Source organism: Symphalangus syndactylus, chromosome 14 (genome assembly GCF_028878055.3).
Source record: "Symphalangus syndactylus isolate Jambi chromosome 14, NHGRI_mSymSyn1-v2.1_pri, whole genome shotgun sequence".
Taxonomy (NCBI): Eukaryota; Metazoa; Chordata; class Mammalia; order Primates; family Hylobatidae; genus Symphalangus; species Symphalangus syndactylus.
Genome location: NC_072436.2, coordinates 115,223,606 through 115,240,837, shown reverse-complemented (window position 1 = coordinate 115,240,837; position 17,232 = coordinate 115,223,606). Strand labels below are relative to the sequence as shown.

At 48.7% G+C, this 17,232-nt stretch overlaps 1 protein-coding gene across 1 annotated transcript in view; it reads right to left on the bottom strand.

Annotated features, from left to right (window-relative positions):
* The window catches only part of TRAP1 (TNF receptor associated protein 1), a 63,956-nt gene that overhangs the window by 26,762 nt on the left and 19,962 nt on the right, over positions 1-17,232 (bottom strand). The window contains exons 2-4 of the mRNA XM_055242427.2: positions 8,231-8,389; positions 6,490-6,572; positions 3,513-3,653 (exon numbers count right to left, since the gene is read on the bottom strand). Of these exons, the coding sequence (XP_055098402.1) occupies positions 3,513-3,653; positions 6,490-6,572; positions 8,231-8,389 (383 nt within the window). The remainder of the gene's footprint in view (positions 1-3,512; positions 3,654-6,489; positions 6,573-8,230; positions 8,390-17,232) is intronic.

The following is a 17,232-nucleotide window of genomic DNA, read 5'->3' as shown; positions in this document are numbered from 1 at the left end:
TCTTGCCTCAGCCTCCCGAGTAGCTGGCACTACAGGCACATGCTGCCACACCCAGCTAATTTCTTTTGTATTTTTAGCAGACACAGGGTTTCACCATGTTGCCCAGGCTGGTCTTGAACTCCTGAGCTCAGACAATCTGCCCGCCTCGGCCTCCCAAAGTGCTAGGATTACAGGCGTGAGCCACCATGCCCGGCCAAAAAAATAATTTTTTTAAAGTTAGCCGGGCATGGTGGCATGTGCCTGTGGCCCTAGCTACAGGAGGCTGAGGTGGTAGATCACTTGAGCCCAGGAGGTCAAGGCTGCAGTGAACCCTGATAGCACCACTGCACCCTAACCTGGAGAGAAAAGAAGATCCTGACTCTAAACAAACATAAAAACCTTCCAGGTCAGGCTGGGTGCGGTGGCTCACGCCTGTAACCCCAGCACTTTGGGAGGCCGAGGCGGGCAGATCACCCGAGGCCAGGAGTTTAAGATCAGCCTGACCAACATGGAGAAACTCCGTCTCTATTAAAAATACAAAATTGGCCAGGCGTGGTGGCACATACCTGTAATCCCAGCTACTCGAGAGACTGAAGGCAAGAAAATCGCTTGAACCCGGGAGGCGGAGGCTGCAGTGAGCTGAAATCACGCTATTGGTACTCCAGCCTGGGCAACAGGAGCAAAACCCCATCTCAAAAAAAAAAAAAAAAAAAAAAAATCTTCCAGGTCATCAAAAACAAGGAAAGTCTGAGAAACTGTCACAGCCAAGAGGAGCTAAGGGGACAGGACAACTAAATGTCATGTGGGATGCTAGGAGAGAAAAAGGACATGAGGTAAAAACTAAGGAAATCTGAATAGACTTGTCTTAAGAATAATATACCCATACTGGTTGATTAACTGTAACCAATGTAATATACTAACGTAAGATTTCTTTTTTTTTGTTTTTTTTGAGACGAGTTTCACTCTTGCTGTCCAAGCTAGAGTGCAATGGCGCGATCTCAGCTCACCACAACCTCCGCCTCCCAGGTTCAAGCGATTCTCCTGCCTCGGCCTCCTGAGCAGCTGGGATTACAGGTGTGCACCACCACATCTGGCTAATTTTTGTATTTTTAGTAGAGACAGGGTTTCACCATGTTGGCCAGGCTGGTCTTGAACTCCTGACCTCAGGTGATGTGCCCACCTTGGCCTCTCAAAGTGCTGGGATTACAAGCGTGAGCCACTGCACCCGGCCATAAGATTTCAATCATAAGGGAAGCTGGGTGTTGGAGTAGATGGCAACGCTGTACTATCTTTAAAATTTTTCTGAAAATTGAAATCTGTTCTAAAATATTTACTAAAAAAAAATAATAACTATAGATTTTTCAGATGTAGACAGAAATCATCTGTTGCCAGGCGACCCGCACAATGTGATTTTAAAAGGAAATGGTGAGACCAGGCGCAGTGTCTCACGCCTGTAATCCCAGCATTTTGGGAGGCCAAGGCAGTCAGATCACTTGATGTCAGGAGTTTGAGACCAGCCTGACCAACATGGTGAAACCCCATCTCTACTAAAAATACAAAAATTAGCCGGGTGTGGTGGCAGGTGCCTGTAAACCCAGCTACTCGGGAGGCTGAGGCAGGAGAATCGCTTGAACCCGGGAGGCAGAGGCTGCAGTGAGGTGAGATCGCACCACTGCACGCCAGCCTGGGCAATAAAATGAGACTCTGTCTCAAACAAAAATAAAAAGGAATTTGTGAGGGTTTACAACAGGTATATACATAAAATATTTGACATCAAAAGAAAAAGATGATCTTGCCACCGGAATGATACTGTTGTAAGATTCTTACATTGAAGTGTTAAATATTAATTCAAGCTAGACAGTGATAAATTAAGGCTGCATATTTTATTCCCTAAAAAAAATCCCCTAAAAATAACAAAAAGCAATGTAGCTGATATACCAGTAGGAGACGGAATGGCATAGCATCTCTGAGACCCCACAAGAATGCCTCCTTTTCTAAAGCTTTATGTAAGAAGAATGTATCAATATTAGTTAACTAATTGTAATAAATGGGCCGGGTATGGTGGCACATGCCTGTAATCTAACACTTGGGAGGCCGAGGAAGGCAGATCACTTGAGGGCAGGAGTTCAAGCCCAGCCTGGCCAACATGGTGAAACCCTATCTCTACTAAAAATACAAAAATTAGTTGGGCATCATGGCACACGTCTGTAATCCCAGCTACTCAGGAGGCTGAGGCATGAGAGTTGCTTGAACCTGGGAGGCAGAGGCTGCAGTGAGCTGAGATCACCCTACTGCACTCCAGCCTGGGCGACAAAGCCACACTCTGTCTCCAAAAAAAAAGAAAAAAAATGAAATAAATGGACCATGCTCACATCGGCTGTTGAGAATAGGAAAACTGGGTCCCAAAGGATATAATGGAACTCTAAATTACCTGCTCACATTTTCTGTAAATCTAGAACTGTTCTTTAAGAAAAAAGAAGACAAAACACAAAACCAAAGACCATTATTGTAACATAAATAGTCTTAGTACCAGGAAGTACTGGCACATGAGGACTGGCCCCTCTACTAAAGACCACGAATCACATCCCCACGACCCCTTGCCCCAGCACATCCATTTTCAATCATCTGCAAGGAACCTCTGTGCTGAAAACAGGAGGGAAGCGCAGGGCGCTGCAGCCCTGGCCACAGGGCCCATTCCACAGCCAGGCCAGCTCAGCGAAGGCAGGGAGAGAGGAAACCCACTCCCCACCCAATCCTTATGACCAAGAGCTACGACAAACAGCTGGCACGTACCACGGGGCTCAGTCTGGATTCTCTAAACCCAAGAGGGAGTGCATAAAGCTGACACCTCACAAAAGCCCCTCCTTTAATTAAAACAGCCATCCCTTCACAAGTCCATTCATTCACGCGTGCCTGCATTCATTTATGGGGCATGACCTTCAGAGCAAGCCAGCACCCTAAAAGGGAATACTCAGATCCCACCGAGGCCAGTCTCTCCACCTCTCCACAGAGACAGACACCCCCGCAATGACACCGTGACCCTGGGACAACAGGTCCTGAGGCAGCTGTCTTTGGATGTAATGTCTCTCAGGGCCCCTACCTGACCCTCTTTGGCCTTTCTAACTTTTCAGCCTTAAAATTTCCACGAGGCTACGGCAGCAGCCACAGCACTGCTTCAACTGCATTTTGAGGGGAAAACACAGTTAAAAATATGAAAAGAGTACATTAAAAATAAGATATGTTTAGATATGTTAATAACTGCATACACCAAAATCCCGTGTGGCCATATGCTAAGATGTTACCAGGAGTTACTGCTGGATGATGGGGTGATTTCAAATCTTCTCTGCTTACCTGCTTTTCCAAAATTTTCTATAGTGAATGAGTGCTACTGTAACAATAAATTATAGCCAGAGTTATCCTGGTGGTACGGACGGCCAGTACGTCCCTGGGACCCCAGAGACATCATTAGAAGGCAGGTCCTGTCCCTGCTGCATGGCCGGGCCTGCCACACGCCTGGACACTGAGGGGGGTACCTGGATGGTGATGGTGCCTTTCTCGGCATCGGTCTGCAAGTGAATCTCCATTTCTGGCAGTGCTTGGCCGTCAGACACCAGTTTGTGACGCAGTTTTTCCAAGGCATCGCTGGCATTGGAGATCAGCTCCCGTATAAACACCTACAGGAATAGAAATGGGAGGCACAGACAATGAAGGACACTCATCCGGCAGGATCTATCTGGTCAGCTGCATTTCCAATAACTATTAAAAGGTAGAGGAGAACAGTCACAGAATAGTCAATTCTCAAAGCATAAAGAGTTTCTGCTATAGTCAAAGGCAGTTCCTCTGGGCCGGTCACAAAGTGACTAAAGGTGCTGACTTTCCTTTCAGGGTTTGTTTGACAGTCTCACTCTGTCACCCAGGCTGGAGGCTGCAATCACGACTTATTGCAGCCTCAACCTCCTGGACCCAAGCAATCCTCCCACCTCAGCCTCCTAAGTAGCTGGGACCACAGGCATGCACCACCACATCCAGCTAATTGTTTTAAAATTTTTATAAACACAGGGTCTTGCTATGTTGCCCAGGCTAGTCTTGATCTCCCAGGCTCAAGTGATCCCTGTGCCTTGGCCTCCCAAAGTGTTGGGATTACAGACGTGAGCCACGGCGCCTGGCCCTTTTCAGAATTTTTAATCAAGCCTGAAGTTATGTGTCCACCTGTTAATTATAACTTTAAGAAGAGCCCTCTGGCTGTGTGTGGTGGCTCATGCTTGTAATCCCGGCACCTGGGCGTGACGGAACACACCTGTAATCCCAGCTACTCAGGAGGCTGAGGCAGGAGAATCGCTTGAACCCACAAGGAGGAGGTTGCAGTGAGCCGAGATGGCACCACTGCACTCCAGCCCCGACAGAGAGAGACTCTGTCTCAAAAAAACAAACAAAACAACCCTGTGAGGAACAATTTCTTTCCCAACTCCTGCACAGGGATGACGGCATATCACTCAAACATCCATTTCTCCTTGATATGGTTTGGCTCTGTCCCCACCCAAATCTCACCTTGAATTGTACTCCCATAATTCCCACGTGTTGTGGGAAGGACCTGATCGGAGATAAGTGAATCACGGGGGCCGTTTCCCCAGTACTGTTCTCGTGGTAGTGAGTAAGTCTCACGAGATCTGACAGTTTTTTGGGGTTTCCGCTTTTGTGTCTTGCTCATTCTCTCTTTGCCTGCTGCCATCCATGTAAGACAGGACTTGCTCCTCGTTGCCTTCCACCATGACTGTGAGACTTCCCCAGCCACGTGGAGGTGTAAGTCCAATTAAACCTCCTTCTTTTGTAAATTGCCCAGTCTCAGGTATGTCTTTATCAGCAGTGTGAAAATGGACTGATACACTCTTACTCCACAAAAACAGGTTCCCTGGCTTCATCTCATCTAGTGGGGACCACTGAACACCAGGTCTACCACACCCGGAGAAAAACGGGCCTCAGGACCCAGCTGTCCCTCAGGAGCTGAAAAGCACACTGACCTCAAACAGACCTTCCATTTAAAGTCAGTGAGAGAGGCCGGGTGCGGTGGCTCACACCTGTGATCTCAGCACTTTGGGAGGCTCAAGTAGGCAGATCACTTCAGCCCAGGAGTTCAAGACCAGCCTGGGCAACATGGCAAAACTCCGTCTCTACAAAAAAATACAAATATCAGCCAGAGGCTGAGGAGGAAGGACGGCTTGAGCCCAGGAGGCGCAGGTTGCAGCGAGTCAAGATCATACCACTGCACTCCAGCCTGGGCGTCAGAGCCAGACCCTGTTCCAAAAAATTAAAAAACAAACAAACAAACAAAAAACAACAACAAAAAAAAACCACACAAATAAAAATAGAAAAATTAAGTCCGCAAGCGCACACAGGTGAAAAGGAAGCAGCGGCTGATCTGGGCGGAAGCTGGAGGTCAGTGGGAGCCAGGAATGCAGCACTCATCAGTACGAAACCCGGAAACAGCTCCTGGAAGCCCCTCTGAGCTTCGAAATTTGGTGCTTTACAAACTTTCTTCAGGATTCTCCTTTGCCTTCCAGCAATAATCAGCATGTCAACGATGGTGGCCTTCATTTTTCTTTTTCCTTGTCCTGTCATTCCAAATGAGTTTTGCGGGTTTTTAATAGAGGTGGGGTCTCACCACGTTGCCTAGGCTGGTCTCAAACTCCTGGACTCACACAATCCTCCTACCTTGGCCTCCTAAAGTGCCGGGATTATAGGTGTGAGCCACCACACCCGGCTCCAAATGCGTTTTAATTTCCTCAGTAACTCCTCCCTGCTCCATACACACAGGACTGGGGAATCTTGTTCCTCCGGCAGCCAAAGCCCCCAAGACCTGCAGGTAGTCACACCAGGCAAAGGGGCCTCAGAGCACATCCAAAGCTGCACAGAAACGCAGTTCAGCAGAGCTGCATGCTAGGATTTGGGGGGCTTTTTTTTGGAGAGAGGGTCTTACTCTGTTGTGCAGGTCAGTGTAGTAACAGTCATGGCTCACTGCAGCCCCAGAGTCTGCCACGCTCAAGTCATCCTCCCACCCCAGCCTCCTGAGTAGCTGGGACCACAGATCACTGCCCCCACAGCTGGCTAATTTTTTTAATTTTTTGTAGAGACGGAATCTTGCGGTGTTGACCAGGCTGGTCTCAAACTCCTGGACTCAAGTGATTCTCCCGCCTCGACCTCCCAAAGCACAGAGTTCCCAGGCATGAGCCACCACACTAGGCCTGTATTTGGGGAACTTTTAAAATTATTGGCAAAATTCAATTAATTCCCAGAGTTGATCCAGCCCAAAGAACCATCTGGATACACTTATCCACAAAACCAAAACAGATTCTGGTAAAACTCCTTTCACTGGTAGCTTAAGCTGGGGACCTGTCCAAAGTTTAATGCTTTCTCACAGCTAATATATTATCTGGCAATTCTCCAGAATGGCATAAAAACAGCTTTGTGAAAAGAAACCTTGCTAGCATCAGGCATGGTTAGCGGGGAACGCACCTCTTTTTCTGAGTACAGGGACCGAGCAACGATGTCCAAAAGCTTCTTTGTCTCGGCCTGGAACTCATGTTTGGAAGTGGAACCTAGTAATGAAACACAGACACAACCAATAAAGTTTAATTTCGATTTCTGTGCAAGAATATGCTACGTCACATTCCAAAGAATGCTTAAGTTTATGAGTTTTAAACTTTTTTTTCTTTTTTTTTTTTTTTGAGACGGAGTCTTGCTCCGTTACCCAGGCTGGAGTAGAGTGGCACGATCTCGGCTCACTACAAGCTCCACCTCCCAGGTTCACACCATTCTCCTGCCTCAGCCTCCCGAGTAGATGGGACTACAGGCTCCTGCCACCACGCCCGGCTAATTTTTTGTATTTTTAGTAGAGACGGGGTTTTACCATGTTAGCCAGGATGGCCTCGATCTCCTGACCTCATGATTGACCCGCCTCGGCCTCCCATTTAAGATCGTGAACAAAAAGAAAGAAGTAGACAGAAACAAAGTCTGGCTGGGCGTCATGGCTCACGCCCGTAATCCTAGCACTTTGGGAGGCCAAGGCAGGAGAATCACTTAAGCCCAGGAGCTCAAGACCAGCCTGGGCAACACAGAGGGACCCCACCATCTCTACAAAAAATACACAAAGTAGCTGAGCATGGTGGCACACACTTGTGGTCCAAGTGACTTAGGGGGCTCAGGTGGGAGGATCACTTGAGCCAGGGAGGTCGAGGCTTCAGTGAGCCATCATTGCACCACGGCACTTGGCCCGGGCGACAGAGAAAGACCCTGTCTCAAAACAAAACAAAAAGTCTCTCAGGAAGGAGGTCTAAGGGCAGGACAAATCCTCCCACTGCTGAGGACAGACATGCCTCGGGCTACGTCGAGGAACTGCTGAGCATGGTTTCCTAATGTGCATGGTTACGAGAACTGGGCCGCCTCTAAGAACCAGATTATATGTTCTTTCTGTTGCCCAGGCTGCTATGCAGTGGCAGAATCATGCTCACTGCAGCCTCAACTTCCTGGGCTCAAGTGATTCTCCCGCCTCAGCCTTTCAAGTACCTGGAACCACTGGTGTGTGCTACCATGCCTGGCTAACTTTTTAATTTTTTTTTTTGTAGACAAAGGGTCTATGTTGCCCAGGTTGGTCTCGACCTCTTGGCCTCAAGCAATCCTCCTACCTCGGCCTCCCAAAGTGCTGGGATTAGAAGTGTGAGCCACTGTGCCTGGCCTATATTCTTCAAAAAAGCAGTTTCCAAATTAATTATTTGGAAATCGAAATAACAAGAAAACCTCACTTCTCTTTTTAACTTCAAAGATTCTACTCTTGTCAACCCACTTAAAAGCCAGAAATGGAGCCACTTCAGGACTGGCTCCAAAGACTGCTTTTTTATACTTCAGAGGGAATGAAAAGAGAGCTCCGGAATTCAGTCCTGCGCAGGCTGGGCCAATGCTGAGTTTCCTCTCCCGCTTCCATGATTATTAGCAGATGTGCCATCAATCACCACTCAGGGGAGGTGCCGGATGGCAAACTCACGGGTGGCCACCAGAGGGGGCAAGACACACCCGACACTGGCAGAAGTCCCTTGCTGGGACAGAAATGGAGGGCGCAGCACTCCCTACAGCCAAGACCTTCTGATTTCAGACCTAAGGCGGTGGCTCTACCAATCACTGCCTCCACCCTGAAAATGCCCCTTTATGCACAGCAGTGAACCGAAAAGCCCTCCCAGACCAAAGCACGAGCCCAGGCTACCCTGCACGCTCTCTGTGCTGCTGATGATCGAGTGCAGGGGTTCCTCCTTGTCCTCGGCGGTCTGCGTGCTGAACAGCCGTCCTGCCTGCAAGCTCCAGGCCGGGTTTCGCCTGGGGCCCAACTGGGCTGTGGTCCTCCGAGGACACAGAATTGGTTTTCCTGAAAAGACAATATGCAGAAAGAATGAGTATTAGGAAGACATGAGAAACAATATGGTAATTCGTCCCATCAAGGGTGTCTAGCAGAAGCTAGCGTGGACACCTCTAAGTCAGGCTGTTGCTGAAGGAGAAATCCACAGAACCAAATGCCACAGTGTCAAGGTGTGGTTTTGGCAAGGAGCCCTCACAGATGTAGTCAGCGTAAGATATTGGGTCTTCTCAGAACCGCAGAAGCGAAACTGGAGGGGGTGGGCCGCGGCCTTCTTTTCAGAGGGGGTCTCGCTCTGTCACTGCGATCACAGCTCACTGCAGCCCCAACCTCCTGGGCTCAAGCGATGCTCCAGCCTCCACCTCACGAGCAGCTGGGACCACAGGCACAGACCACCATGCCCCCATAATTTTTTAAAAATTTTTTGTAGAAATGGGGTTTTGCTATGTTGCCAAGACTGGTCTTGAACTCCTGGGCTGAAACCATCCTCCCGCCTTCGCCTTACAAAGAGCTGGGATGACAGGCGTGAGCCACCATGCCCAGCTGGCAGATGCCTGCTGACAGCACTTCCCACATTCGCCTCACAGGTGAGACCTCGCATCAACCCACCAAACTCAAACCTGTCTCGACCCTCGCAGCCCCTGCAAAAGCCCCTGATGGGCCACACTTCCTTGCTCTTGACAGTCAAGAAAAAAAAAATCCTCCCAAAAGGGATCCAAATATTTAAATGTTAATATTCTCAAACTGTCTCATCATCTTCTAAAAGCTGATTCTTTTCCATTGCTTTTTCATCCAAAACAGATTTTTTTAAAAAAATGTGTGTACTTTAAAAACTGAAAAACAGCTGGGCGCGGTGGCTGACGCTTGTAATCCCAGCACTTTGGGAGGCCGAGGCGGGCGGATCACGAGGTCAGGAGATCGAGACCACGGTGAAACCCCGTCTCTACTAAAAATACAAAAAAATTAGATGGGCATGGTGGCGGGCGCCTGTAGTCCCAGCTACTCGGAGAGGCTGAGGCAGGAGAATGGCGTGAACCCGGGAGGCGGAGCTTGCAGTGAGCCGAGATCGCGCCACTGCACTCCAGCCTGGGCGACAGAGCGAGACTCCGTCTCAAAAAAAAAAACAAAAAAACAAAACAAAACAAAACAAAACAAAAACTGAAAAACAGCTGACGATGGGTTCTACCTTGTAACTAGGAAGGAGACTTGTCTTCTGTAACTTCCTGCTCAGTCCAGTGGGCTGAGAAAGTCGCCGGCAGAGCCCAGCGAGGGAGGAAAGCAGCCAATGTGTCCCCAGCCGCACGCAGTTCACCGATACAACCCCAGAAACCATAGACACTTTCACTCCAACACAGGACAGGACCGACCCAACACCATCACCCACTGACCCCAGGGACCACACACCAGGACACTGCCTTGGTCAGTAGATTTGCAATACATCATGGCGTCAAAGATATGTGGCCAGCCAGCCACACCGTGTCAAAGTCTAGGCCTAAATGAACCGCATCTCACTGGGAGCCTCTCCTGTTCTTCACAAATTTGTAACGAGTAGAAAGGAAGGACACAGAATATCCAGGAATCAAGGTTTTAAAAATTAGCATATCAGCCAGGGGGGCGGTGGCTCATGCCTGTAAACCCAGCACTTTGGGAGGCTGAAGCAGGCGGATCACATGAGGTCAGGAGTTAGAGACCAGCCTGGCCAACATGGAGAAACCCCATCTGTACGAAAAATACAACAGCCGGGTATGGTGGCAGGCACCTGTAATCCCAGCTACTTGGGAGGCTGAGGCAGGGGAATGGCTTGAACCCAGGAAGTGGAGGTTGCAGTGAGCTGAGATCGCACCATTGCACTTTAGGCCGGGTGACAGAGTAAGATTCTGCCTCAAAAAAAAAAAAAATTAACATATCAACTTTCATGCTCCTAAAAGGTACAAAAACTTGCCTATTCTATTTTTTTTTTTTTTTTTGGAGATGAAGTCTCGCTCTTCTTGCCCAGGCTGCAGTGCAATGGTGCGATCTTGGCTCATTGCAACCTCCACCTCCAGGGTTCAAATGATTCTCCTGCCTCAGCCTCCCGAGTAGCTGGGTTTACAGGCGCCTGCCACCACACTCAGCTAATTTTTGTATTTTTAGTAGAGACAGGGTTTCACCATGTTGGCCAGGCTGGTCTCGAACTCCTGACCTCAGGCGATCTGCCCACCTCAGCCTCCCTAAGTGCTGGGATTACAGGCATGAGCCACCGTGCCCAGCCAAAACTTGCCTATTCTTTAGGCTTATTCCTGGACTTACAAACAGCACAAACCTGGCCTTTTGTTTTTTGTTTTTTTGAGATGGAGTCTCGCTCTGTCGCCCAGGCTGGAGTGCAGTGATCTTGGCTCACTGCAACCTCCATCTCCCGGATTCAGGCGATTCTCCTGTTTCAGCCTCCCAAGTAGCTGGGATTACAGGCACCTGTCACCACGCCTGATTTTTGTATTTTTAGTAGAGACGAAGTTTCACCTTATTGGTCAGGTTGGTCTCGAACTATTGACCTCATGTGATCCACCCACCTAGGTCTCCCAAAGTGCTGGGATTACAGGCGTGAGCCACCATGCCCGGCCAACCCTAGCCTTTCTTTATCTCTATGCAGATACCTTAAAAACATCTACCACAATTCAGAAAGTATTCAAATTCCAAACCATGTAAATATTCAGTTATTTGGGCCTATGTAATTGCATTATTCACTTTATTCGTACAGTTAAAAAAAAAAAATCCCGGGACATTTCTTCTGGAATTAGGTATTTGGCATTAGAGGAGTTTGCGAACAGTCTACATTAAACCAGGGTGCTGAAGTCGCTGTGCCTCCTTCCAAAGCACAGCCAGCCCTGGGGGCACAGGAGGGAAGTGTCCAAGTGCCACCACTTGCCCGCAGAGCATATCAGTGTTTCTCATCATTTGTGTAAAAGAAACACAAAAAGGATAAACCAGAAACTGATGTGACTGTGTATTTTGTTTCCTAGGGCTACTGAAACACAGCACCACAAACCAGCAGTTTCAAAAAGGTCCACAGTTCTGGGCCAGGCACAGTACCTCACACCTGTAATCCCAGCACTTTGGGAGGCCAAGGCAGGAGAATCACTTGAGCCCAGGGGTTTAAGACCAGCCTGGGCAAGAAAGTGAGACTCCATCTCTGCAAAAAAACACAAAAATTAGCCAGGTGTAGTGGTGTGCACCTGTAGTCCCAGCTACTTGTGAGCCCGAGGTGGGAAGATCGCTTGAGCCCAGGATGTTAAGGCTGTAGTGAGCCAAGATCACACTACCGCACTTCTGCACTTCAGCCTGGGTGAGAGAGCGAGACCCTGTCTCAAAAAAAAAAAAAAAAAAAAAAAGGTCCCAGGTTCTGGGCAGGGGTGGTTCCCACTGGAGGTGCCGAGGGAGAGTCCATCCCGCACCTCTCCCCAGCTTCTGGCAGTAGCCGGCATCCTTGGTGTTTCATGCTTTGCAAACCCTCCAGGCTCTGCCTCTTGTCACATGGCAAGCTCTTCTCTATGTGAGTCCTGGCTGTGTCCAAATTTCCCTCTTCTTAAACGCATACCAGGTACCAGGAATACTGGAGTTAGGCCCCACCCCCATGCAGTGTAACCTCATCACAACCTGATACATCTGAAATGACCCAAATAAGCTCACACTCACAGGTACCAGGGATCAGGATGTGAACATATCTTTCCCTTTTTGATGAGACACAGTCTCGCTCTGTCATCCAGGCTGGAGTGCAGTGGCATGATCTCGGCTCATTGCAACCTCCACCTCCTGGGTTCAGGTGATTCTCCTGCCTCACCCGCCCTAGTAGCTGGGATTACAGGCGTGCACCACCACGCCTGGCTTTTATTTTTAAAAGAGACATGGTTTCACCATGTTGGCCATGCTGGTCTCCAACTCCTGACTTCCAGGGATCCGCCCACCTTGGCCTCCCAAAGTGCTGGGATTACAGACGTGAGCCACCATACCTGGCCTCTTTTTTAAAAAAAATAAAAATAGAGACAAGGTTTCTCTTTGTTGCCCAGCCTGGTCTTGAACTCCTGGACTCAAGCAATCCTCCCACTGTGGCCTCTTAAAGAACTGGGATGACAGGTATGGGCCACTGTGCCCAGCCTTCAAACCCCACAGCTTGGTTACCTACAGGAGGTGTGTATTAAGCTCCCCGTGGCACAAACCCGGTAGCTTAAAGTAACAGACACTTATTCTCTCACAGTCCTGGAAGCAAGAAGCCCAAGATCAAGGTGCCAGTAGGGCTGGTTCCTCCTGAGGCTAGGAGGGACGGTCTGTTTGCGCCTCTCTCAGCCTCTGCAGCCTCTGGCGTTGCTTGGCTTGTGGGTGGTCGTCTTCTCCCTGTGTCTTCCCTCCAGGACGTCCGCCCTTCTCCCTCTACACATGTCTGTCTGTTCAAATGTCCCCATTTTATAAGGACACAGTCATACTGGATTAGGCCCCACCCAAGTGAACTCAACTTGATCACCTGCAAAGACCCTATTTCCAAATATGGTCACATTCACAGGTACTGAGAGTTGGGGCTTCAACATCTTTTGTGGGGAGACACAATTCAACCCCCAACCAGTATATGTACAGAGAATGGAAAGAAAGCGGGAAGGGGAGAGGGCTGGCAGAGCTGAGGGAACATGACACTTCCACATACATCTTTTCGTATGTCTTAGAACCATGGTCAGGTTTCTCATACTCAAAAAACAAACCATTAATTGGCCAGATGTGGTGGCGCACTTGTAATTATCAGCTACTCGGGAGGCCGAGGTGGAAAGATTACTCGAACACAGGAGGTGGAGGTTGCAGTGAGCCGAGATCGCACCACCGTACTCCAGACTTGGCGACAGAGTGAGACTCTGTCTCAAAAAAGAAAAAAAAAAGAAAAGAAAAAGAAACCATGAGAACAAAACAGGGCACACAGGAACACAAAATGAAATACAAACAGCAAATATGCATAGCTGTGACGATGACATCACCACTCTGAAAGAAGAACTAACCTAAGAGACTTCAGAAAATGGCACTTTGACTGTGACTGTAAAACTAACCTCAGAGGACAGCACACCATCACCGGCCTCGGGCAGATGTGTCCACTGCGGGGTCAGCAGGTCTGAGCCCGATTTACGCATGTGCCAAGATCAAGCGGACAAGCTCACTGTGGCTACTGAGTTGGGGTCCTCACAGTTGAAGAAAAGTCACTGATAAGGAAGGGGGCAGGAATAAACCCTATGGTGCGGCATTGGAGGTGCAGGCATCAGTACAGGCTCACGATCTTTCCCATGTGTACAGACTGGATGCAGAAATCAATACCGGAACATTTACACACACACAATTTCCCAGCTCTGTCCACTGATGCGTGACAGGGCCCAGGCACGAGGACCCCCCACTTAGGCTACAGAGAGCAAAGACCAAAAGGTGTTCCAGTTTCAGCACTCTGAAGTCCCACGTCCCAGGGAAAGCCTTTGTCCTGGCAAACTAGGACGGTTGGTCACCCTACCTGGCAGCCAGATCTTGGTTTGTGAATACCTCCCTCCAAAAACAGGAAGCAGAGATCCCTGTGGAGCACACAGAGGAGCCTAGGACACCCTGTGGTGTGCAGAAGGACGAGAAAGGACGGGGTGTGTCGGGAGAACACACAGCCCAGCCAGAAGGGCTCCCAGTGGCAGAATCTAGGACAATCTGTGCGGCGAAATAACTAACGACAATAATGGATTGTAAGCTGTGACCTGGCGAATAAGCAAACATCGGAGTACACTTAAACAGAGGAGGAGCAGCAGCTCTTCATCACAGCAGAATTCCAATGAATAAACACAAGGAACGACAGAAAACAGAAAGCGCACCATCAGGAAACACCACAGTAATAACTGTGGCTGGTATAAATTACTACTATTTTGAGACAGGGTCTCACTCTGTTGTCCGGGTTGGATCACAATGGCACAATCACAGCTCACTGCAGCCTCGACCTTCCCGGGCTCAGGTGATCCTCCCACCTCAGCCTCCTGAGTAGCTGGGACTACAGGCGTGTAATACCACTCCTAGCTAATTTTTTTTTTTTTTTTTTTTTTTTGATTCTGGGTCTCACTCTGTCGCCCAGGCTGAAGTGCAGTAGAGTGATCTGGGCTCACAGCAGCCTCGACCCCCCGAATTCAATTGATCCTCCCACCTCAACCTTCCGAGTAGCTGAGACTACAGGCTCATGCCACCACACCCGGCTAATTTTTGTGTTTTCTGTAGAGACAGGGATTCACCATGTTGCCCAGGATAGTCTCAAACTCCTGAGCTCAAGTGATCCCCCGGCCTCTGCCTCCCAAGCACTGGGATTAGAGCCGTGAGACACCACGCCCAGCCTAAGGTTACATATTTTAAGAAGCGGCAGATACTGCCAAGTCACACTCCACAGAGATCCTATCAGTTTACTTTCCCACAGCAGTGTACTAAAGTGCCTATCATCCTACATTCCTGCCAAGTCAATGTTGAGATGAAACTCTTGGATCTTTGCCTATTGGTCAGATAAAATTTTCACTGTAGTTTTCACTTACATTTCTCTTATTATAAGCAAAACTGAGCACTGTCCCGTATTTTAAAATCTTTCCTATTTCCTTTTTTGTTAAGGGACTGTTGGTATCCTGTGATGATTTTTCTACTACATTTTAAATCTTCTTATTGATTTGTAAGAGCTTTTTATACATTAAGGAAATTAGTCGCCAGGTGCAGTGGCTCACACCTATAATCCCAGCACTTTGGGAGGCCGAGGCGGGCGGATCACAAGGTCAGGAGATCGAGACCATCCTGGCTAACACGGTGAAACTCCATCTCTACTAAAAATACAAAAAATTAGCCAGGCGTGGTTGTGGGCGCCTGTAGTCCCAGCTACTCGGGAGGCTGAGGCAGGAGAATGGCGTGAACCCAGGAGGCAGAGTTAGCAGCAAGCTAAGCTCGCGCCACTGCACTCCAGCCTGGGCGACAGAGCGAGACTCCATTTCAAAAAAAAAAAAGGAAATTAGTCTTTTGGTTGTAAATGCCTTCCTCACTCTAAGATTAAACATGATTTCCCCATGTTTCATTTTTCTAGTCTTTTTGGTTATTCCCCAATTAATACGCAGAATTTTTTTTTTTCCTCCAGACGGTCTTGCTTTGTTGCCCAGAGCTGGAGTGAAATGGCGTGATCTCAGCTCACTGCAACCTCTGCCTCCCAGGTTCAAGCAATTCTCCTGCCTCAGCCTCGCAAGTAGCTGGCATGGCAGGTGCACACCACCGTGCCTGGCTAATTTTTTTTTTTTTTTTTTTTAAGTAGAGACAGGGTTTCACCATGTTGGCCAGGCTGGTCTCAAACTCCTGACCTTGTGATCCATCTGCCTCAGCCTCCCAAAGTGCTGGGATTACAGGCACAAGCCACCACACCCAGCCTATATTTTTGAAAGGATTTAATATAATATTCATTATGGGAGGAGAATATAGAAGTCCTCACAGTCGGGAAAAAGAAAAAAATAAGAAATCTATATTTCCAGCAAGAACTGCAAGACTTTGTATCATAATGCCAAGACAACATTAATTGAATTGAAGCATTCTTAAAAGCAGATTTGATTTCAGGTTATGCAAACTTTCCACAACAACTTTTTTTTTTTTTTTTTTTTTTGAGAGAGTCTCGCTATGTCACCCAGGCTGGAGTGCAGTGGCGCCATCTCGGCTCACTGCAAGCTCTGACTCCCAGGTTCACGCCATTCTCCTGCCTCAGCCTCCGGAGACTACAGGTGCCCGCCACCACGCCCGGCTAATTTTTTGTGTTTTTAGTAGAGACAGGGTTTCCCCGTGTTAGCCAGGATGGTCTTGATCTCCTGACCTCGTGATCTGCCCACCTCAGCCTCCCAAAGTGCTGGGATTACAGGCGTGAGCCACCGCGCCCAGCTTCTACAACAACTTTTAACCACTAGGTCAGGTACAGTGGCTCATGCCTGTAATCCCAGCACTTTGGGAGGCCAAGGCCAGAGGGTCGCTTCAGCTCAGGAGTTTGAGATCAGCCTGGGTAACATGGCAAAACCCCATCTCTACAAAAAATAGCCAGGTGTGGTGGTGCGTGCCTGCAGTCCCAGCTACTTGGGAGGATCACTTGAGCCTGCAAGGCAGAGGTTGCACTGAGCCAAGATCACGCCACTGCATTTCAGGGTGGGAGATGGAGCCAGGCTGTCTCAAAAAAAAAATTAAAAATTAAAAAAAAAAAAATAAACCACTAGAGAAATAAATCTGCCTGAACCAGATACCAAACACCCTAGCTGCACAATTTCCGTCTTTGTGTTTCTCCTACACCCTAAAGGAAAAACCACAAACCTCAATGTCAGGCTACAAGGTCTTACTCTTAAACTATCTGGTGGTTTGGGGTCGCGCAAAGTGGGAAGCAATGATAGTTTGAATGTGACACCACACGCCCCTCCCCTTCCACCCCCCACATCCCTACCCACTACTGCCAGTGCCCATGCAGCTCCTCCACTCTGCAGCTGCAGTCCCAGTAACTGGGACTCCTTCCCATCCGAGTTGCTGCAGGACCCACTGCAGGCCCTCTCTCCCATTAAAGCCTCCCTGGCCCCAGCAGTTCACAATAATCTCTTCCTATGAATTCACTGCACTTACTTTTTAAGCCGCCCATTTAAAAAAATTTTATATTGGCCAGGAGCAGTGGTTCACACCTATAATCCCAGCACTTTGGGAGGCCGAGGTGGGTGGATCACCTGAGGTCAGGAGTTCAAGACCAGTCTGACCAACAAGGTGAAACCCCATCTCTACTAAAAATACAAAAATTAGCCTGGCATGGCACTGGGTGCCTGTAATCCCCGCTACTGGGGAGG